The sequence below is a fragment of the Dreissena polymorpha genome, chromosome 1, assembly GCF_020536995.1.
Source record: "Dreissena polymorpha isolate Duluth1 chromosome 1, UMN_Dpol_1.0, whole genome shotgun sequence".
Classification (NCBI taxonomy): domain Eukaryota; kingdom Metazoa; phylum Mollusca; class Bivalvia; order Myida; family Dreissenidae; genus Dreissena; species Dreissena polymorpha.
This window is the reverse complement of record NC_068355.1, coordinates 102,550,527-102,574,969: the sequence shown is the minus strand read 5'-3', so window position 1 is coordinate 102,574,969 and position 24,443 is coordinate 102,550,527. Positions and strand designations below refer to the sequence as shown.

At 36.1% G+C, this 24,443-nt stretch overlaps 1 protein-coding gene across 4 annotated transcripts in view; it reads right to left on the bottom strand.

Moving 5' to 3' along the window:
• Positions 1-3,133: 3,133 nt before the first annotated feature.
• LOC127865212 (serine/arginine repetitive matrix protein 2-like) overlaps positions 3,134-24,443 on the bottom strand; it is a 77,431-nt gene continuing 56,121 nt past the window's right edge. For 2 of the 4 annotated variants that reach the window (XM_052405208.1, XM_052405209.1), the window contains exons 7-13: positions 15,319-15,366; positions 14,326-14,412; positions 13,807-13,899; positions 13,024-13,252; positions 10,248-10,400; positions 9,588-9,702; positions 3,134-7,332 (exon numbers count right to left, since the gene is read on the bottom strand). In XM_052405208.1, coding sequence (XP_052261168.1) covers positions 13,144-13,252; positions 13,807-13,899; positions 14,326-14,412; positions 15,319-15,366 — 337 coding nt within the window. In that variant the 3' untranslated portion in view covers positions 3,134-7,332; positions 9,588-9,702; positions 10,248-10,400; positions 13,024-13,143. Of the gene's footprint in view, positions 7,333-8,358; positions 8,378-8,413; positions 9,351-9,587; positions 9,703-10,247; positions 10,401-13,023; positions 13,253-13,806; positions 13,900-14,325; positions 14,413-15,318; positions 15,367-24,443 lie in introns of those variants that run through there. The other 2 variants (XM_052405211.1, XM_052405210.1) reach the window with 2 other exon arrangements.

Here is a 24,443-nt window from a genome sequence, read left to right as displayed (position 1 = left end):
GACTAAGCCCTCATTCATTAGAAATTGAAACTGGTAGATACAATAACATTGCTAGAGCAATCAGGAAATGCAAACTGAGTAACGATAACATGGTTGAATCAGAATATCACTTCTTATGTATATGTACACTTTATCAAGACTTGAGAAATAAGTATTTTTTTAACTAATTGTTTTATACTGTCAACAAGTTAACATATATGACGTCCAGTACTAGCTCTAGAAAATTTAGAAATATTTCCAAATTGATACTGATGCTATATTAAAAAAAAAGATTAGCTTTCTAGCTAGCTACTTTGTTTTTTTTTTGTATATGTTGAAAACCAATTATTTATTCACGTATTGATTGAATTATCTATTTATGTGAAATACTTTTTGTTTAGTACTTTATTTGTGTGGTCATCTTTATGTTGTTTAGTATGTGACCAAAGGGATGCATTTGCTGATTCTGCAAATAAACTGAAACTGGTATATTAAAGAGTTAGCATCTGTCAGAAAGAGGACTTGATAGCTTTCTACATAAGAAATAATTACTGTTTCATTATAGCTAATGTTCAAATACTTCATTTTAGCTTCTGTTTAATCTTTATAGCTGATTTAAACACTCTTTGATTAAAGATCATGCTAAAATCATTTAAATTAAAGCTCATGTCAAAATGTTTCATAATTGCAAAAACAAAAATTCTTAAAGTATAATTCATGACGAAATCCAAGGTTCGAGAAGTTTAAAACACGCCAGTAATAAATTGTCAAAATCCAGTGACTGTGTAAGAAACTTCACCCTTGGATTCAGAAATGTCAACCAAGGCAGGTGAAGGCACCTCCACCATGGCCTTCACCCTTAAATTCAGCAATGCCAACCTAGGCAGGTGAAGGCACCTCCACCACGGTCTTCACGCTTGGATTCACCAATGTCAACCAAGGTAGGTGCAGGCACCACCACGGCCTTCACCCTTGGATTCAGCAATGTCAACCAAGGCAGGTGAAGGCACCTCCACCACGGCGTTCATCCTTGGATTCATCAATGTCAACCAAGGCAGTTGAAGGCACCTCCACCATGGCCTTTACCTGCCTTGGATTCAGCAATGTCAACCAAGGCAGGTGAAGGCACCTCCACCACGGCCTTTACACTTGGATTCAGCAATGTCAACCAAGGCAGGTGAAGGCACCTCCACCTACGGCGTTCATCCTTGGATTCAGCAATGTCAACCAAGGCAGGTGAAGGCACCTCCACTACGGCGTTCATCCTTGGATTCATCAATGTCAACCAAGGCAGGTGAAGGCACCTCCACCATGGCCTTTACCTGCCTTGGATTCAGCAATGTCAACCAAGGCAAATGAAGGCACCTCCACCACGGCCTTTACCCTTGGATTCAACAACGTCAACCAAGGCAGGTGAAGGCGTCTCCACCATGGCCTTCACCTGCCTTGGATTCAGCAATGTCAACCAAGGCAGGTAAAGGCACCTCCGCCAGGGCCTTTACCCTTGGATTCAGTAATGTCAATCAAGGCAGATGAAGGCACCTCCACCTTGGAATTCACCCTTGGATTCAGCACACCCTTTGGATTCAGCAATGTCAACCACGGCAGGTGAAGGCACCTCCACCATGGCCTTCAACCTTGGATTCAGCAATGTCAACCAAGGCAGGTGAAGGCACCTCCACCACAACCTTCATCACTGGATTAAGCAATGTCAACCAAGGCAGGTGAAGGCACCTTCACCATGGCCTTCACCCTTGGATTAAGCAATGTCAACCAAGGCAGGTGACGGCACCTCCACCACGGCGTTCATCCTTGGATTCAGCAATGTCAACCAATGCAGGTGAAGGCACTTCCACCACACCCTTCAACATATGATTCAGCAATGTCAACAAAGGCAGGTGAAGGCACTTCCACCACAACCTTCATCACTGGATTCAGCAATGTCAACCAAGGCAGGTGAAGGCACCTCTACCACAGCCTTCATCCTTGGATTCAGCAATGCCAACCAAGGCAGGTGAAGGCAAGTCCACCACAGCCTTCATCCTTGCATTCAGCAATGTCAACCAAGGCAGGTGAAGGCACCTCCACCACGGCCTTCATCCTTGGATTCAGCAATGTCAACTAAAAAGGCAGGTGAAGGTACCTCCACCATTGCCTTCATCCTTGGATTCGGCAATGTCAACAAAGGCAGGTTAAGGCATCCTCCACCACAGCCTTCACCTTCCTTGGATTCAGCAATGTCAACCAAGGCAGGTGAAGGCACCTCCACCACGGCCTTTACCCTTGGATTCAGCAATGTCAACCAAGGCAGGTGAAAGCACCTCCACCACAGCCTTCACCTGCCTTGATTTCAGCAATGTCAATCAAGGCAGGTGAAGGCACCTCCACCACAGCCTTTACTCTTGGATTCAGCACTGTCAACCAAGGCAGGTGAAGGCACCTCCACCACGGCGTTCATCCTTGGATTCAGCAATGTCAACCAAGGCAGGTGAAGGCAAGTCCACCACAGCCTTTACTCTTGGATTCAGCAATGTCATCCAAGGCAGGTAAGGCACCTCCACCACAGCCTTTACTCTTGGATTCAGCACTGTCAACCAAGGCAGGTGAAGGCACCTCCACCACGGCCTTCATCCTTGGATTCAGCAATGCCAACCAAGGCAGGTGAAGGCAAGTCCACCACAGCCTTCATCCTTGCATTCAGCAATGTCAACCAAGGCAGGTGAAGGCATCTCCACCACGGCCTTCATCCTTGGATTCAGCAATGCCAACCAAGGCAGGTGAAGGCAAGTCCACCACAGCCTTCATCCTTGCATTCAGCAATGTCCACTGTTGTTCATCAATTATCATACCTTACATTTTCTGAAACCAAAGATCAGTTTACTGTTTTTTAAGTAAACAATGCAAAATGCTATAGGGTCATAACAAAGATAACAGTTATTTTAATTGCGAAAATGTTTGCTAGATTAAATAGAAATTGAAATAATGTTCTCACTATAATTGTTTATTCTACCATCTGCAATTTTAGATCAATGATGAGTTGAAATGTAACCACTCTAGATAATGCTCTTTTTATTAAAAAATTATTCATGTGGACTGCGAATAGATGGTAATTGACCACAAAACAATGTTTCAATTTAAAAACAAACAAACAAAATTCAGTTCACTTTTTTATTTCAAAACAGCTTGCATTGTTTACAAAATGTTTCATTAAAATTAATACACTGCATGCAATACATTTATTACCACAATCATGAGACGCCAGCAGCCCTTTAAAACCATTTCCACCTTTAAATTTAATTTGTCAAAAATATGGGCAGTATTTCAATAATACAGTTTCATAGATAATCATATTATATATTGTACAGTTTTGGCAAGATTCAAGTCATGATTTGTTAGTTATAATATAGTGAATTAAGTATTTCAATGAAGAATCTTGAGCAATTGTTGCGATAAAACTTCACCTTGTTGATTACAATTAGCGTAATATTCAAAACTGCACATAACACTTTAGAGCCCTATATCCTAAAACAAAACAGTCAATAAATTAAATACAAGATTTCAACATGTTGTATTTTCAAGACAATATGTTGCCTTAAATGAAATGAATTAGTGCAAAGTAATGAACAATAACTTTCCATACAAGAAACATGAGTACAAGCAGAACAGTGTGAATCGCACTCCTTGACTTAACTCTTTCAGTGCGGGAACCGAATTTTGAAGGCCTGTGCAAACAGTTTGGATCCAGATGAGACGCCACAGAACGTGGCGTCTCATCTGGATCCAAACTGTTTGCTATTCTGATAGTATTGTTTGAAAAAAATGAAAGAAAATGCTAATTTTAGAAATTCAGCAGAAGACATTTTAGCAGACGACAAATTTCCCAGCATGCAAAGGGTTAATGCATGTGCATACAGTATTATAACTTTTAGACTGTACAGTCTGCACAAGTCTTTCAGGTACAACACTTATCGCTTGTATATATATATAAAATAATTAAAGGAAGTCTCTCCTAAACAAAAATCCAACCATACACAATGAGAACAATACATGTAATGGTACATTTGTATCTACCTTACGTTATGTACACTCACAGTTCTGTGATGATGAAGAACATTCAGCACATTCTACCATAAAAAATTGTAAGGAAACAATATGAAAAGCTTAAAGCCATCACATTACCTCAAATATTACAGTTGAATACACATGAACAGGGATAAGTTAAGATATGTAACACTTTGAAGCATTTAACAGCATAATATGATGCGAACCATAGCATGTCCCAACTGACAATGTAAATGATTTTTTATTCAACTGTTGTGTGATTTATCCAACCATTGCAGAATTTTCTAACTAAGGAATTGATTTGACCATAAATGACTTGATTCAACTAAAGCCAGTTCATCCATGCTGTGCAGACCTTTTTAATGGTCAGGATTAAATGTTTGTTACCCTATAATAAAGGCTTAATGTTCGAGTGAAACTATAGTCCCAGATTGACAATGTCGTACCCACAGGCTAATCTAAGACAACACCTAACAGTTTTATGGAATTTTTCGTTAAAAGAAAGTTTCTTCTAAATGAAAATCTATTAAAAGCGGAAAGTGTCATCCCAGGTTACAGATTGCACAGGCTAATATGGGACAATTCTTTAACACATTCATTAAACCCAAGTATGCCTGTGTGCAGCTTGATTAGATCAGGTACAAAAACTGTATGTATTTTAAGAATGCGAAAAAGGGCATTCAGACATATTTGAAAAGTGTTGCTCCTGATCTAAATCTGCATCTGTAAACTCTGAACAGGAGTCATATTGTCTGCTTGTTGGACTACATGACTTTGTGACTTTACAAGGGACAAGGTAGCTCCTGACAAGTCTGCTCTACTGCGCAGGCTAGTCTGGAGCTACCATGGTAGCATAGGGCATACCTGGTAATACTTATTTTCACATGCTGAGGCTCATGTGTACACATGAAATAAGTTTTTAGATTTTTTTTTAAGTTATCGTGATTTCCCTAATGCTTAGTCTTTTCATGAAATATTTACAATGAAAAACATTGAAAAGAAAAATACATAATGAGAAGACAGGTCAACATTTTAATAAAACACTGTACATAAATTATAGCCCGATTTACTAGGGCATGTGCAATTAACAATTGCACATAAAGTCAGCACAAAGATGAAATATTTATGCTCAAACCAATACCTACTCATACATGGTCATATTATACAAAATTTCTTTTTATAGTGCCACATATTTAAGTGACTTAAAATGTATTCGATTTCATTCGCTATCTTATATCCCGCCATATTCTAATATTGCAGTACAGCTTCTAAAAAACTACTTTAAAGTAAGATTTGAAACTGAAACTTGAGATATACAATTATCTCTGATAATCCACAAAATTACCCTGATTATGTGATGAACATTTTCAGAAAAGTTGACAACCATTACAGTCACTTTGAAATTTCACCTGATAATTGAAACCACAGCTTACGGTTCACACATTACTTCAGCGATAATCAGACAATTACACACGGTAGAGCTGGGCCAGACCTCTATGATTTGCCCTCTGCTGTAGTAATGGCCCGAGGGTTTTGAGCCTGATGGACATTCTGCGGCTAGGGCAAATTATAGAAGATCGGCCCAGCGCTGCCGCGAGACATTGCTTATATTACATATCATCCTATTTTGTTCAGTCAAAATGGAAGTGCATCTTGTTGTAATTACATTGTTATACGCATTGGATTAAACTTGTCATTGAGGTAAGTGTGTTGTTTTACTAAATTTGTGTGTGTGACTCCTGTTAAAGCTCGAATGGTGTAATCAGTTTCAGTTGCAACCAATATTCTTAGAAGCACAATTTGGCAATGCGTTTAATTATCATCAGTTTATACTTATTTGCTGATTTATGGATTTATTTTATTTATCAATTATGGCAATACAGAATTTGGCCGTCATTTTGTTCAGTTGAAGCGGCAAACTTCAATTCTTCTCAGATACAAAAAAATCGACCAGGCTAAGTGGACAAATATTATTTATATTGTCCTTCTAGATACGATTAATGGCCCGCTCACTACATTATTTTGTTACTATTAAAAGTAATATAAGACAATATTTGGCTTTTGTAGAACGATTATAAAACAAAGTATCTTACATTTGCCTTAACATTACGAGGCAGAACACTTATTTCAAACATGTGCTAGAGCTAATGCTGAGAACCTTTAAACAGTCCCCCCTTAACCATTAGATGCCGACACAAACTCTTCTATTTAGAAGAAGTGCTATATCAGAAGAATATGCTTGTTATAAAAACAAATTACTTTTGTTCTGTGTCTGACCCCACCTGTATTGTAAATCATAAGCAAGTTTCCTGTGAAAGCGTTATTCACCCAGTTGAATTAAGCATCATCAAATGTCAGACGTAATTTTTTTTATAAAAAAACAACAATTATCATAAATAAATAGCATCTAGAAGCTGATGTTTCCACAAATACAACCATTGACATAATCACAAGTAACAGCATGACTAGAGATAATAAGAAAATGGAAACATTTTTGGTACACAATATGATTCAATTACATTCAATTTGAAGGCGATTTATTATTATTTGTTTTGTTAAGCATTTACTGAATTTTTCTGGATTTTACATTATAAATTAAAACACAAACTTTATTCAAGTCACATTTACTTGTTTTCTCAAGTATTCAAAATGCATTTTCATATTAAATCCACAAAGTTTGGAGTACTAACATCTTGTTTTGTTTATTACTGTGAATATTCTAGAAGGATATTAAATAATCATTACCAACAACACAAAGTTTTCCATCTCTCAACAACACATCAAATGACTTATATTTTGATAAATTAATCAATAGAGACGCGTTCTGAGAAAACTGGGCTTAATTGCATGTGCGTAAAGTGTCGTTCCAGATTAGCCTGTGCAGTCCGCACAGGCTAATCAGGGACGACACTTTTTCGCTTTTATGACATGTTTCGTTTAAATGAAGTCTCTTCTTAGAAAAAATCCAATTTAGGGGGAAAGTGTCGTCCCTGATAAGCCTGTGCGGACTGCACAGGCCAATCTGGGATGACACTTTACGCACATGCATTATGCCCAGTTTTCTCAGAACGCGACTCAATGAATCAAGTCCATTATTCATCTGTAACTATCCTCCCTGTCAGTGCTATGACTATGTCGATGGTTGCTGTGTCTGTGGGAAGATCTCCGCCGCAGGGCTGGGCTGTGGGAATGGCTGTGGCGATAGTGGGTGGGGTAGTGGTCATCCTCGCTTTCATGAACTCGAGAGGGGCGGGGTGGGGCGGTGGATAAGGGACTGGGCGTTTACGTGCACTGTCAAAAATAGCAACAGTCCTCAATTATATGCTGATCACATTATATATCAATAAATGGAATAAACAAAACTATTACATGTATATGAGTTTTATTGGTGAAAATAAATCTTGATATACGTGAAAATTTGAATATGATATATATAAAAAATAATGTAGGGTACTAGTGAACATTTTAATTTTCTTTAAACACTTGTGAAATAAAATTTGATCATGACTTGAAAGCTACAAATACCTTATCTTTGTTACACTGAATATGCTGAATAAAAAAATGAATTTAAAACATGATCAAGGTTTAAAATTGAATTCAACATTTTATAACGAACATGTGAAATAGTGAAAGACTGCAATTAATTCTTTTGTCCACACAGAGACAGGCATGGATTTGCCAATCTGAAAGGTATCATTACCGTAATTACTCTATGTTTTCCGACACTAAGTTTTCGGACACCCCCTTTTTTAGCAAAAATTATTATTTTTCGTGACTCTTAATTTTCGGACACACGAGTTTTCGTCAATAATTAATGTCTCTAAGTTTTTGGACAGTATATTTTACAGCGCTATTTTACCAAATTTCGGTCCTGTTTTCAATATCTAATGACACTTCGATCATGGGGTTTTACAACCAGATTAACATCATAAAACATGGCAGGTGCATGCCTGACGGCAACGGACCATTGCATTTGCGTCATATGGTAAATAACCTTGTAAACCAGTATTAAACGATGGTTTCGCCCGGTAGCATAAGCGTTATGGCAATTACCAATGGTAGGACCAATTAACAGTTCAATTATCTACCGCAATGGTACTACCCCTTCTCAGTAAAATAACTGTGACAAATACTAAATGCTTCAAAGTTTGATGCACCCTATTGCAAGTTTTACGAACAATGGAAGGTGTTAGACAAGAACTATCGGAAATGAACAAACAAAGAATTCATAGTTTGCTTTTTATTGCGTTAATTACAGGTTCATACTAGCGAGTATCGGTACATCACAAGCTCATCTTTGAGCTCGTTGGTCAAAGTACAACCTTGTAGTAACTTTCTGTCAAATAAATGAAGCATTTAAAGTTATTTAAATGCAGTGCAAACATATATAACTGTAATTTATACTAAACGGCATGGTATTTTACAAGCGTGTGCTATTACTGGTAGTCGTTGATACCATTAACGCTATTTTCAGGACACTTCAATTTTCGACTAAGTTTTCAGACACCAGAATTGTGTGAATATTTTTCGTATCTAAGTTTTCGGACACGAATTTTATTTTTTATTTTTAAGTGTCTGAAAACATAGAGTAATTACGGTAAGCCTCGAAAAACTGCACTGAATAAACAAGCCAACTACATGTATAACATCTACAACATAATCCAATAAACAAGCCAACAATCACACCTACAACAAACCATGCATGCATTCAGAACAACAAAACAGGTCATGTTACTATGACAATTCTCACAATTGAAATTGATGATCAGCTATTTACCATTGGTTTTTCATCCCGTAAACTTTTCGTTCATTATTTAAAAAGTATGTATGAGCAATCATTTTCATTGGTCAATACAAATATTAATAAAGGAAGTATCTGAGGGTCATGGCAATCTTCCATAGTCTCTGAAAACCACTAATTCTACTATATTGCAGGAACAAAACCCCAAAACCATGCACAAAAATGACGCAATAACATGTTAGAATGTTAATTATGTATATTTATGTAGATTTTATCAATTATGTGTTGCAAATGTAGATGTTAAATCAGTTGTACATATAAATACTATTCACATGTCACATGCAAATAGCATTTACAAAAATCAATGGTACACAAAATGAGATTAAACTTCAAATATTGAAAAGCTTATTTTTAACCAAATAAATCTTTGCTATTGTTTGTTTGTGCTGCAAATACTTTAAATAATGTCAATATTAGGGTGGTATTTTTTCACAGACAGCAGCTGCTTTAGTCTTCTTCACATTTCTCACTCACATTATGACTATTGCGGTGCTCAGGGAATGGATTTCTGTATTATTCAAAAAGAATATATTTACTGGAAAAAGTGATTTCAATTAAAAATTATAAAATCTCATTCTAGTGTTTTCTAACTAACAAATGTGTACATGCACTTCTTAGAGTTTACCTAAACCAGAAGCTCAGTTAGTGTATTAATGGTTACTTACTAATGAATACATATGTGGGTTATCATTGTGTTAACTGCATTGCAAAATTGCAAGATGCTTAAAATTGAACAGGTTTATACCAATTTTATCCGCTTTCAGTTTCTATTTCTCGACCTCTGGTAAGGGCTTGGTGACCTTCTAGGTGACCTCTGTGTATTTGACCTTGACCCCTGCCTATATTCAGGTGACCCTGACCTTTTAAGTGCACAAAATAAATAGCACAACACAAAATAAGAAAACAAAATTGAGAATGCAAAACAAATAAATAAACATAACAAGAAGTAAAAATAAAAAAATGAATAAACCAGATACAATTTCTGGGGTAAAAAACACATATTATTATGGGTGTTTATCTGGAAAAATAAAGTACACAACTAGATTAAAGTTTAAACATATTTATTTAAATAAAGAATATGTTTGCTCCTATAATTTTACCAATCTAACTTTGCTGAAGGGTAAAAAAAATGAATAACTACACCGTGTGTACATAAAATTAAAATTCGACAACACTATACAATACGCCATTTGATATACAACACAATAACATCCCATATATAACCACCTTAGGTTTACTTCATATGTTTTCAATATTGTCCTTCTTTTTGCAAATTAAAATTGATTAGATATTCAATTTTTATAAAGTGTTAATCTTATTTACATATTATTGCTCAGAATTTTAAAATGTACAAGCCAAATGAAGCATAGGAGACATTTTGTTTCTATTGTGTAACCATGGATACCTAGTTATTCTGCGTCTGTCAAGATGACTTGGCGACCCTTTACGTCGGCGAATTGATGGACTCCGAGATTCACGCTCACGTGACCTACTTTTGCTATCTGAGTCAGATTTGTCATGCTTGGACCCTCTGCGACCTCTAGAGTCTGATCGTGACCTTGAAATATGGGTACATATATGTGACATTGAATCTGAGTACCGTCATCTGATAGCTGATGGACAGCAGAGGTCTATGAGAATATACAAAGTGAAAGAGAATTTCTTGTCATAAAAATAATAACAAAGACATAGCTATATTGCAGAGATTGGAAAACCTGAAATCAAATTATTGTTTAATATGAAGTCATTCATATAATATGTAAAGGCAAACATATCTTAAAATGTGTTATTCTCATAAAAATATTTCAGTGTGTAATTTATTTCAAATGTATCTTACCAACACATTCATAGTGGTCAAAAGCTTATTTGTATTTTAATATTACTGTTTACAAGTTTTGATTTGCGATTGAACTGTTAGAAAAACGTACAAATCTTGTGTGAGTATGTGTAATGTCACATGATTCCAACCGAGAGAATTTTAAGTGTGGGTGTTGTGATTTCCAAACATAACTGTGCAGTACACAAAATTATAATTATGATATTCACTTTAAAAAAATAATTGTAATAGTGCATAGCAACATACAGTTTCTAGTCTACATGATGTGCACTTTATATTCTTAACCTTTTTTACTGTGTACACCGACCGCGCAGACAATGTGTAATTAAGGTATATATACCGTAAAAATGCAGTCATAGGTCTACACGTTCATAAGTCGGGGGTATAAAAATGGTTCGAAAATGTGACTTTTTGTGTATGTTCACTTCATAAGTCGTGTAAAAAAAAACGTCAATTGGTAAATCAGTGTCAATAAAATGGCAACCCTATCAATTTATTTCCGATTTTGTGATGCAACCATATCGAGTAACATGTTAATTATATTAAACAAACCCGATATAATAGTAGTTAAAAATAGTTTTACCTTGCAATTTGATAATTAGTAATAATCCAACAAAACACTGCGCCATTATTTATGATATATGTGTCTAGGAATCTTGTAAACACAAGCGTCGGCAATTGTAAGCAACTGTACATGAAGTTTGTAAATCGGAACTTATCGGTATTTAGATAAATGTTTTCATTGTTTTAATGCTTAGGCCGAGTAATTACGGCAAATCCGAACTCAACTTGGGTAAAACACTTGCTCAATTAACCGTTAAACTCCACCTCCGTTCTTTGCAAAAGATTCGAAAGGCGAAGCTATGCACGTGCTATTATTTAATTGGAAGAATTGCCATTAATGAACAAACAATCAATTGGTTCAGCATATTGATTGCTAGACAAAGGAAGCCAATTTTGTCGGCGAGAAATTTGTCGCTTAATGGCTTTAGACAGGAAGGGGCTTTCCTTTGATGACGTCAAACTGTCAATTCACACAGAGTGCAAATTTTGCTAACTCTTTGTTTACAATTCCAGTAAAGAAAAACACACTTGCTAACATAAAACTTTGGTTTAAATTATCAAAATAAAGCAGAAGTTAAGTTGACAAATTAAAACAAGACTTTTTGCGCTGTAAATCAACGAGTTTTCGTGACAACAGTTCTTGATAAGCTAAGTGACCCCACTGTCTGTGTTAAGGATGCAAGACCTGGCTGATGATTGACAACAATTAGTGACTGCTGATATGTGTGATGAATAATCTGGTTTGGTACTATTGTTGACACCAGGCTTTCTTGTGATGTTGTCATAAAAATCCATTCAGTGATTAATACTTAATTTATCATTATTATTTGTCTTAAATTTCATAATTTTTTGTTGATAAACTGAGAATATTTACATCTTACAAAATTACAGAATATTTACTGGCCTCCTTCAAGCCAAATATGAAAGCAATCATCTCAAATTATATTTACAACTGTGATCAAAACATTGACTTTACATGACAGTCATGTGATGAAAGGTTTAGATGCGACTTTGTACCTATCAACTTCTGTTTTGATGCACAATACAATTTCTTTGAAAATCAAATATTTACGGCCGTGCTCTGTAAAAAGGGAGTTTAACCCTTTGCATGCTGGGATATTTGTCATCTGCTAAAAATGCTGTCTGCTGAATTTCAAAAATTAGCATTTTCTTCAATTTTTTTCAAAGAATACTATCAGAATAGCAAACAGTTTGGATCCTGATGAGACGCCACGTTCTGTGGCGTCTCATCTGGATCCAAACTGTTTGCAAAGGCTTTCAAAATTCGGTTCCAGCACTGTAAGGTTTAAGGCATGTGTGTGATGTGTCGTCCCGGATTTGCTTGGGCAGTCTGCACAGGTTAATCAGGGACAACACTTTCCCCTTTTATTATACTTTTCTTTAAAAGAAATGTCTTAATTGCAAAAATTCCAGTTAAGGCGGAAATTGTGGTCCCTAATTAGAAGTGCCAACTGCACAGGCTTATCTAGGACGACACTTCATGCACATGCATTAAAACCCATTTTCATACAGCACAGCTCATTTGTATCGAAATTGGGGATTCAAATACTCTGCTGTTCTTTTAATATATGGAACATTTGTTTCTTTTGCACTTTAATGCAAAACTACAGAATCTTGTAGCCCATGCTTACATACTTTTCCCCTTAACAAACTTTTAATTGTTTTAAGTTTTATTAGATTTTCCTTGAGTCATAAATAGTTACTACACATCTGAAAGAGAATTTTTGACCCATTTTTATCATTCACAAAAAAAGTCTACCTTGTTTTCTTTGGTGACCTTGAATCTCTTATGTGTTTGTTGCTGCCACTTCTTGGTGTGAGAGACCGTTTATGCGGCTGCCGTGTATCAGGGCTACGGTGGCCTGGTGAGGAACTATGCCTACCCTGTCCAGGCAAGGGACTGTGGGTCCGTGGTGGAGAAGGGGGAGGGGCTAGAGGCGAGGGAGGACAGGGACCCACTGCGACCTTTAACTTCCTGTCTCGGTCTCCTGTGAATGTTACACATTCTTTTTTCTTGCTTTCTTCATTGTCACAACAAAATCATGTTCAATAAACTAGCTTAAACTTGCGTGATGTTCTAGAATCAAGTTTTTAACAATTACAATCAATAAGAATCGTTTTCACTTGTAGAAATAAGTTTCCACTGAGTGTAAGATCATCTCCTTGTCAATACCTGTATTCAAAGGCTACTCCTATCTTTAACGCAACAAGTTTAAGTATTCAAAGATCATTATCTAACAGTATAAAAGATATATGGCTATCTGTTTTGTAAACATTAAAATAACTTCAACATCTCAAATGCACGCCAGTCATTTAAAACCTTTCAGTGCTGCAACCGAATTTTGAAGGCCTTTGCAAACAGTTTGGATCCAGATGAGACGCCACAGAACGTGGCGTCTCAGCAGGATCCAAACTGTTTGCTTGTCTTATAGCTTTCTTTAAAAAAAATTGAAGAAAATGCTAATTTTAGAATTTCAGCAGACAACATTTTAGCAGACGACAAATTTCCCAGCATGCAAAGGGTTAAAGTGTAGCATCATACCTTTCAGCTGAGCCCGATTTCAAGACTTGTTCCCGTACTTTCTCTGGAGACTTGTGGGGCTGGGATGCCTCCTCCTCCTCAGACTCGCCAGAGCTGAAAACAACGCCAGACAGCTGTAATCATCCCTCTGATACTCATTTTGTTTAAAAAATTGAGCATTTTTTGTGATAAAGTTCAGTTAATTAATTAATTTTTATATCACATTGAATTTTTTATATTGGAAATTATAAGCAGAACTTGTCCATGAAAGCTTGATGATTACTCTTAATTAATAGTTATGTTAATAGCATTTACAAAGGCATTATACACAAAGAAAATCAAGATTTGGAAAGAAACATGCACATTTATTAAATTAAACGAATGGTTTTATTTAAAAAAAGCAACAGGAAGGGTTTTCAATAGCAATAGAAATAATGCCTTTTTCTTGCCATCAAACAGTACAACTTTGTTTTATAATTTTATTTCAAAATCTTGAAAAGAAACTCTACAATGTCATCAATCACACAGGCAGTAGCATACCCTTTCTTGTCATCATCTGTGCTGGACTCGGAGTCAGAAGAAGGGGACGTGTGGCGCTTGTGTTTCTTACGTTTCTCACCAGAATCTCTGGAGCATATTAACAAATACCTTCAGTTATCATTGCCAACAAGAGCTGTTTCCATCGGAAGACATATGTCCCCTGAAAACGCTTTTTCGAAACCTAAACGCAGATTTCGAAACCTAAACGCGGACCCGAAGTTCAAGGTCATAGAGGTAAAAAAAATTGTGCATATGGAAAGGACTTGTCCCTATACACATGCATACCAAATATGAAGGTTACATCTGAAGTGAAATAGAAGTTATGAGCATTTTTGGAAACCTAAACACAAAAGTGTGACGGACAGACGGACAGTGCAATTACTATATGCCTTCCTTCAGGGGCATACAAATGTTAATGCTTTTTTTTCATTATTTGTGTTTATGTATTTAAATAATTGATAACAGACAAGTATTTATAAAAGTGGTTCACAAGAATCTTAAACAAATGGTTTATATAAGGAATGGTTTTTTATTCATCATTGATCAATGGTCAATGAACAATAATTTGGAGTGCAGGACTAAGATAAGATTGTAAGCCACATATGAAACCTACAAAGAGTTGTCTATTGACCGATTAATAACCATAATGCAAAGCTCAATTAATTATTCTGATGATATTAATTGTACAATAAAAATGAAAAGTATATTTCACTTTGCTTTTTGTAATGTTGAAAAGTATTATTTCAACGCTTATTGTAGTATTTGTGAACAGGAAGTTCAATAGGTATACTTATCTGTAATCATAATTAAAATAAAATGTGAAACATACAACAAAACTACTTAATGTAAAATCTGTAAAATTAAATATGTTCTATGCCATTGATTTAAATTGACTGTCAAACCAGTTTTAAAGAAAATTGCACATTGAAAGTGCAGTTATCATAACAATCATTTTCCTCTTTCTTTATTGCAACATATAGTTTTAGCTATTACCTTTTCTTATGCTTATTCTTTCGTTTCTTGCTTTTTCTACTTTCTGACCTGCAAGTAATGTATCACAGTTAGTACAGGCATATGTGAAAGAACAAAATATACTTTCATGCCAAACATATTACATGATTGTGTACAAGTCTTTTCTGGCAAGCTATGATGGTTTTGATGACAGTTTTCATACTGGCCATTGGACATGCAGATGACCAAGACAAGGTCAACCAATCACTTTTAAGAAAGCTTTTGTTTTTCCTTGCGTTTTAAATATAACAAAACAATTATTTTATTTTTTAGAAATTGTAAACTACTTCTTCAATGAGTGTATAGTTCAAGACTAACAAGGGCTGTTTGTAAAACATGCATGCCCCCCATAATGGGCTGTCAGTTGTAGTGGCAGCCATTGTGTGTTTACGTTTTTTGTCACTGTGACCTTGACATTTGACCTAGTGACCTGAAAATTAATAGGGGTCATCTGCCAGTCATGATCAATGTACCTATGGGTTGAGTTATCATCAGGAAACCATTTTACTGTTTCGAGTCACTGTGACCTTGACCTTTGACCTAGTGACCTGAAAATCAATAGCGATCATATGCCAGTCATGATCAATGTACCTATGAAGTTTCATGATCCTTGGTGTAAGTATTCTTGAGTTATCATCCAGAAACCATTTTACTATTTCGAGTCACTGTGACCTTGACCTTTGACCTAATGACCTGAAAATCAATAGGGGTCATCTGCCAGTCATAATCAATGTACCTTTGAAGCTTCATGATCCTAGAGGTAAGCATTCTTGAGTTATCATCCTGAAACCATTTTACTGTTTGGAGTCACTGTGACCTTGACCTTTGACTTAGTGACCTGAAAATCAATAGGGGTCATCTGCCAGTCATGATCAATGTACCTATGAAGTTTAATGATCCTAGCGTTAGCTTTCTTGAGTTCTCATCTGGAAACCATTTTACTATCTCGAGTCATGGTGACCTTGACCTTTGACCTAGTGACCTAAAAATCAATAGAGGTCATTTGTGAGTCATGATCAATGTACCTATGAAGTTTCATGATCCTAGGCGTAAGCCTTCTTCAGTTATCATCCGGAAACCATTTTATTGGTTTGAGTTCACCGTGAACTTGACCTTTGACCTAGTGACCTGAAAATCAATGGGGGTCATCTGCCAGTCATGATCAATGTACCTATGAAGTTTCATGATCCTGGGCGTAAGCGTTCTTGAGTTATCATCCGGAAACCATTTTTTCTGTGTCGAGTCACTGTGACCTTGACCTTTGACCAAGTGACCTGAAAATCCATAGGGGTCATCTGCAAGTCATTATCAATGTACCTATGAAGTTTAATGATCCTAGGCGTAAGCGTTCTTGATTTATCATCCGGAAACCATTTTACTGGTTCGAGTCACCGTGACCTTGACCTTTGACCTTGTGACCTGAAAATCAGTAGGGGTCATCTGCGAGTCATTATCAAAGTACCTATTAAGTTTCATGATCCTAGGCTTAAGTGTTCTTGAGTTATCATCCGGAAACCATTAGGTGGACGGACCGACCGACCGACATGTGCAAAACAATATACCCCCTCTTCTTCGAATGGAGGCATAAAAATATAATTTTCTACCATATACTAAAATCAAATTATATGTCCCATGTATAATACAAAATCATCAATCTAGCTGAGTAAGGACTGCAATACAAAATATAGACATACTTTGTATGCAAACTAAAATGGGTGAACTTAACTCAATCTTTAAACTTCCAAAAATCTTAACATTGGAACAAGACAACCAAGAGTCATTGTCCAAACCATACAAACAGCACATTTTAAATAGATGGCATCTTCTGGCATTGTCACAATGATGCTTTTTCAGAACATAAACAATGAACTGCTAAGTATGATTTCAAACAAAAATTTCCACTCAATAGTTCCTACAACTACACAGAAAATTTCAAATGACAACAAAGCACATGTATGAAGTTTCAAAACAGTGATAATTTTTAGAGTTGTTGCATATTTACAGTAAACTGGGAATAGTCAATCTAAAATACAAGCAACTAGAATGAAATGACTGCAAAATGTGAAACAACAACCTTGAGAGAAAAATGTTTTAATTTCTAAAGATGATAGAAAGAACTTATTATTATAACTTTTGATTTTCGCATAATCTCTTCAGTTCACTATTTCTGTCCATAAAGTAGAACATCTGAAAACTATTCTGCCAAAAAACAAAGAGACAAGATATGTGTCTTGTCCTGAGAAAACTGGGCATAATACATGTGCCTAAAGTGTCATCCAAGATTAGCCTTGTGCAATTCGCACAGGCTAATCAGGGACAACACTTTCCGCTTAAACTAGATTTTCGGTACAAAGGGACTTCCTTTAAACTAAAAATACCATTAAAGCAGAAAGTGTTGTCCCTGATTAGCCTGTGCGGACTGCACAGACTAATTTGGCACGACACATTACGCAGATGCATTATGCCCAGTTTTCTCAGAACGCGACACATATAAACTGATGAATCATAGGAAACACAAATCAGTACAACTGCAAGGGTTCTTACCTTGTTTGTTTGGTCTTATGTTTTACTTCACCAATGATTAGCAGGCAAAAAAGGAGTGCACAGTTTATTAATGGTAGTGGACATAACAATAAACAGTCAGGCCTCTTAACAATGACTTTCTTTGTAACAACAAACATTTGATTTCATTTTATGATCTAACTCATAAAATATTTAAATGATTGAAGACTTTAGAACTGAAACAACAGTCAGCCTTTGGAAAAGTGCAAGCGTGTGATTATTGATGACTTCTGAATGTGTTTATTGTAATGATGATGCATGTGTTTTTGCAAACAGCTAATTTAAAAGTTATCTAGAAATAAGTTATTTAATCAAAAGTTCCAAATACATGCAATGACCATAAAATCAAAGTGAACAATGCTGAAACAAAGGGCCTATTTTTAGTTTTATTATTAATTATTTCTTTTATGTCACAATACACTTCAGTACAATTTTAACTAACCAAATCCAAAACTAATTAATTTGAGTATGCACATATATAACGTTCATTTTGTAATCTAATATATATCACATACATACACAGGTTGCATCATGATACCTAATGCGAAAAGTACCATATTCATCAATATTGTTCATGACATTGAATTATTAAAGATAAAGGACAAAACCATTTTACCTTTGTCAAAATGCCCCTCATACAGATCATTGCAAGTAAACAGAAAGCAAACAGCTGTTATAACATCAGTGAAAAGAAATCACAGAGTTAATTGAACATTGTTTAACATAGAATATTAAGATACTATTAAGCAATAACTGTTATTATTGTGTAAATGAAAAATAATCCATTCCACATTCCACAAGTGGGTCATCAAAGCCATGAAGTGCCCACCTGAATTCAAGTGGGTCATTAATGCCATTAAGTGCTCACCTGAGTTCAAGTGGGCCATCAATGCCATGAAGTGCTCAACTGAGTTCAAGTGGGCCATCAATGCCATGAAGTGCTAACCTGACTTCAAGTGGGCCATCAATGCCATGAATTGCTCACCTGACTTCAAGTGGGCCATCAATGCTGTGATGTGCTCACCTGACTACAAGTGGGCCATCAATGCCATGAAGTGCTCACCTGAGTATAAGTGGGCCATCAATGCCATGAAGTGCTCACCTTGAGTTCAAGTGGGCCATCAATGCCATGAAGTGCTCACCTGAGTTCAAGTGGGCCATCAATGCCATAAAGTGCTCACCTGAGTTCAAGGTACAACAATAGTCCAATACTTCATCTGATGACCTTGTTTCTTACCTGTACTTTGCCTAATTTAAACATGTCCCTTTAATGTTACAAGGATAAACATTCTTAACAAGTTTAACAAGCTTGAGTGATAACTGCCAGTAGGATCTAGTGGTAATAAGGTTGTCGTAAGATATGATGTCGTGACAAAGTTTTTTTTACCTACATGACCCTCATCTGCACTTAGTCTTTATTATTGTCAAGCTAAAAATAATAAATTTTATCAAGTTTGGAAAATAAATGTGGCCTCTAAAATTTGAATAAGGCTTTTCTAGCCAGCTTTGACCTGGTTCCAGTTTTAGGATGCAATTGACCTATATTTAAAATCGACAAAAAAAATTATTGGAAAGATAAACATTCTGACCAATTTGCAAAGAGATTAACTAATAAATGTGACTCTTAAAGAGTGCTAACAAGGCATTTCTAAGATTTGAACTGGTGATGTGATGTTTTAAAACATGACCAAGAATCAAATTCAGTCTAGCATTTGTCAAGATAAGTATCTGGCCAATTTTATCGAGAGTGGATGAAAAAGATATGTAACAACCTAGTAAGTTGACAACACATAACGCTGGAAGCCAGGCATAGACTGACTAACATAGCTCTCTGTGAGGGCCACAAAAGTACATTTTTTGCAAAAGAAAATTAAACAAGGGCTGTTTGTAAAACATGCATGCCCCCCATATAGGCTCTCCTGTTGTAGTGACAGCCATTGTGTGAATATGTTTTTTGTCACTGTGACCTTGACCTTTGACCTAGTGACCTGAAAATCAATAGGGGTCATCTGCGAGTCATGATCAATGTACCTATGAAGTTTCATGATCCTAGCCATTAGCGTTCTTCAGTTATCATCTGGAAAACATTTTACTATTTCAGGTCACAGTGACCTTGACCTTTGATATAGTGACCTGAAAATCAATATGGGTCAACTGCAAGTCATGATCAATCTACCTATCAAGTTTCATGATCCTAGGCATAAGCGTTCTTGAGTTATCATCCAGAAACCATTTTACTATTTCGGGTCACAGTGACCTTGACCTTTGACCTAGTGACCTGAAAATCAATAGGGGTCATCTGCGAGTCATGATCAATGTACCTATGAAGTTTCATGATCATAGGCATAAGCGTTCTTGAGTTATCATTCAGAAACCATTTTACTATTTCGGGTCACATGACCTTGACCTTTGACCTAGTGACCTGAAAATCAATAGGGGTCATCTGCCAGCCATTATCAATCTACCTAAGAAGTTTCATGATCCTAGGCATAAGCGTTCTTGAGTTTTCATCCGGAAACATTTTACTATTTCGGGTCACTGTGACTTTTGACCTAGTGACCTGAAAATCAATAGGGGTCATCTGCGAGTCATGATCAATCTACCTATCAAGTTTCATGATCCTAGGCCTAAGCGTTCTAGAGTTTTCATCCGGAAACCATTTTACTATTTCGGGTCACTGTGACCTTGACCTTTGACCTAGTGACCTGAAAATCAATAGGGGTCATCTGCGAGTAATGATCAATCTACCTATCAAGTTTCATGATCCTAGGCCTAAGCGTTCTTGAGTTATCATCCGAAAACCATTTACTATTTCGGGTCACAGTGACCTTGACCTTTGACCTAGTGACCTCAAAATCAATAGGGGTCATCTGCGAGTCATGATCAATGTACCTATGAAGTTTCATGATCCTAGGCACAAGCGTTCTTGAGTTATCATCTGGAAACCACCTGGTGGACGGACCAACCGACAGACCGACATGTGCAAAGCAATATACCCTCTCTTCTTTCGCAGGGGGGAATAAAAATCTTCAATTTTGAAATAATATATCAATTGTTCTACACAACAGAATTTTTGTTATGTGTGCATCTGCTAGTACCCACCTTCTAGTTTCCATTTTTGCTCAAAATAAAAGTAACCTTTGAAAATTCATAAAGTAACAAATGCTAAAACATCAATTTAGCAGAAAACCAAAATACCATGACGAATACATATGACATATGATCAAGGTACAGTGGGCACATTTTTATTTGACAGGACGAAACATATTGCACGAGTTTGATAAAAATCTGTTACAGATGAAGAGGAAGGACTTCATAAATCCTGTTTAAAACCTTACACAGAATAAGTTTGTTTATTTCTATAACAGAACACTACTGATTAATTTATATTTGTAAAGATTTTATAGGATCTTAGTGAAAGCAACACAAAATTTGCGTTTTTAGTCTTAGTCAGTCCAAACAAATGATAAACAAAACAAGAGATGTGTATGTCAGGAACACAATGCCCCCTACTGCGCCGCTTTGAAATAAAATTTCTATTTATCATTTGGCAGGTATAGAAATCAGCTCCCTTTAAAGCTTATTACTTCCCTTGGATTTTGTCCAATCCAACCAGGGGGGGGGGGGGGGGGGCCTGTAGACAGTCAAAAATGACCAAGTCAGACATCACTGACAACAAGGCCTGTGGTTTATCAAAGAGATCATAGCCAGAGTTCATCATGTATCTAATTCACAAATTATATCATTTAAAAAAAACTTTGACAAATCAATCATTTGAGTTATAAATAATCAAAATAACAAATCTGTACAGTAACTGTGAAAAGAACTTGAATTCTTGGTAAGGAAATATATAATATTAGATTTATAATTATATAAATTACTTCCGTTGAAAATAATTGTCTCTAACAAGTCTCTATTTTTAGTAGCAAACAATTAAAAGCCACTACCGTGACTGTAGATTCACCACTCAAAATGTGCAGCTCCATGAGATACACATGCATGCCAAATATCAAGTTGCTATGTTTAATATTGAATAATTATCTCCCTTTAAAGCTTATTACTTCCCTTGGATTTGTATTTTTGACCTTAGACCTTGTAGGATGACCTTGACCTTTAACCACGATGTGTTTGTCAGAAACACAATGCAGCCTACTGCGCCGCTTTGATTTAATTTCAAAAATATATAATTTGGCAGGTCAGATAATTATGTCCATTTAAAGCCTATTATTTCCCTTGGATTAGTTTTTTCACCCCCCTGACCTAGTTTTTGACCCGACATGACCCATATATTGTCTAGATACAACTTCGGACAGTGCGAAAGCTATATACCCACTTTTCTTCGAAAGGGGGTATAAACAAGGGCTGTTTGTAAAACATGCATGCCCCCCATATGGGCTCTCCGTTGTAGTGAGAGCCATTGTGTGAATATGTTTTTTGTCACTGTGACCTTGACCTTTGACCTAGTGACCTGAAAATCAATAGGGGTCATCTGCCAGTCATGATCAATGTACCTATGAAGTTTCATGATCCGAGCCATAAGCATTCTTGAGTTATCATCCGGACACCATTTTACTATTTCGGGTCACCGTGACCTTGACCTTTGACCTAGTGACCTGAAAATCGATAGGGGTCATCTGCGAGTCATGATCATTCTACCTATCAAGTTTCATGATCCTAGGAATAAGCGTTCTTCAGTTATCATCCGGAAACCATTTTACTATTTCGGGTCATCGTGACCTTGATCTTTGACCTAGTGACCTGAAAATCAATAGGGGTCATCTGCGAGTCATGATCAATCTACCTATCAAGTTTCATGATCCTAGGCCTAAGCGTTCTTGAGTTATAATCCGGACACCATTTTACTATTTCGGGTCACTGTGACCTTGACCTTTGACCTAGTGACCTGAAAATCAATAGGGGTCATCTGCGAGTCATGATCAATCTACCTAATAAGTTTCATGATCCTAGGCCTAAGCGTTCTTGAGTTATCATCCGGAAACCATTTTACTATTTCCGGTCACCGTGACCTTGACCTTTGACCTAGTGACCTCAAAATCAATAGGGGTCATCTGCGCGTCATGATCACTATAATACCCCTTTTCTTCGAAAGGGGGCATAAAAAACATTGGGAAACGAAATGAACACTTGTAACATAATTACAACATGGCAACATTATTTTTCATATTGGACTGATTTTTAAGAGTCAATAAAAACAAGTAACATAACAATGTAAGCTTGTATGGAATTAAGTGTTCTATCTTGGATTTCATGTAGTCCATGTACTCATGTGTGCAGTTTATGTACAGTTAGATTCTCATGGATTCAATGCAAAGAAGGAAGGAAACTATTTGAAACGTTACACCAAAGATCCACACAAAATTAACAATAAATAAATTGTAGCATGCAAAATAAGTAATAACACAAAGATATTTGAAATCACATAATTTTGTTTTAATTTGTTGTAAACAAATCTTTATATATGTGTATATTTAAAAATAAGGGCTGTTAAAAGATTCCAATATATTTCATAATATTATAATCTATTATATATCAAAAGAAAATCTATACAAATGAACATGTTACCACAAATGTTATTTAAAATGAGCTTGTACGACCAAGCATACAGTAGAAATACTGATTTTGAGATACGTCAAATGTCAAATTGTCTTGTTTAGAGTTTTCCCTGCACTGATATCCAGAAAAAAGTTATATACATTTTTTTTTCATTCAATCACATAACCCCTAAAATATTAGGCAATTATCATTGTTGATGAACAGAACAAAGTCTGAATTCAATTCCACTTTATATGTTGTGACACCTATAGAATTTATAAAAGAGTGTATCTATAACATTTGTCAATATGTCTTTTACCAAAATAATGTTCAGTTATTCATATACATGTATACCAGTAATTATTAAATGCATGGCTGTACCACAGTAAGTGAATGTGGATTAAAAGTACAGAAATTAAATTCATAACGAAACACCTGAACCCAGTATTATGCACATCTGTATAGCCTGTATCACATGTTTAAGGGGTCATGGTAACAAATAATCATATTGTCATACCAAAGTATAATATAAAACAAGTGCTACCACTATTAAGTGCTGAATGCCCCAGTGCTTAATTGACCCTATTTATGCCTAGTGGACTCTCCCATCCTTCTAAATTGGATCAATTTATTTCCAAAACAAGGGCTGTTTGTAAAACATGCATGCCCCCCATATGGGCTCTCCGATGTAGTGACAGCCATTGTGTGAATATGTTTTTTGTCACTGTGACCTTGACCTTTGACCTAGTGACCCGAAAATCAATAGGGGTCATCTGCCAGTCATGATCAATATACCTATGAAGTTTCATGATCCTAGCCATAAGCGTTCTTGAGTTATCATCCGGAAACCATTTTACTATTTCGGGTAACCGTGACCTTGACCTTTGACCTAGTGACCTGAAAATCAATAGATGTCTTCTGCGAGTCATGATCAATCTACCTATTAAGTTTCATGATCCTAGGAATAAGCGTTCTTCAGTTATCATCCGGAA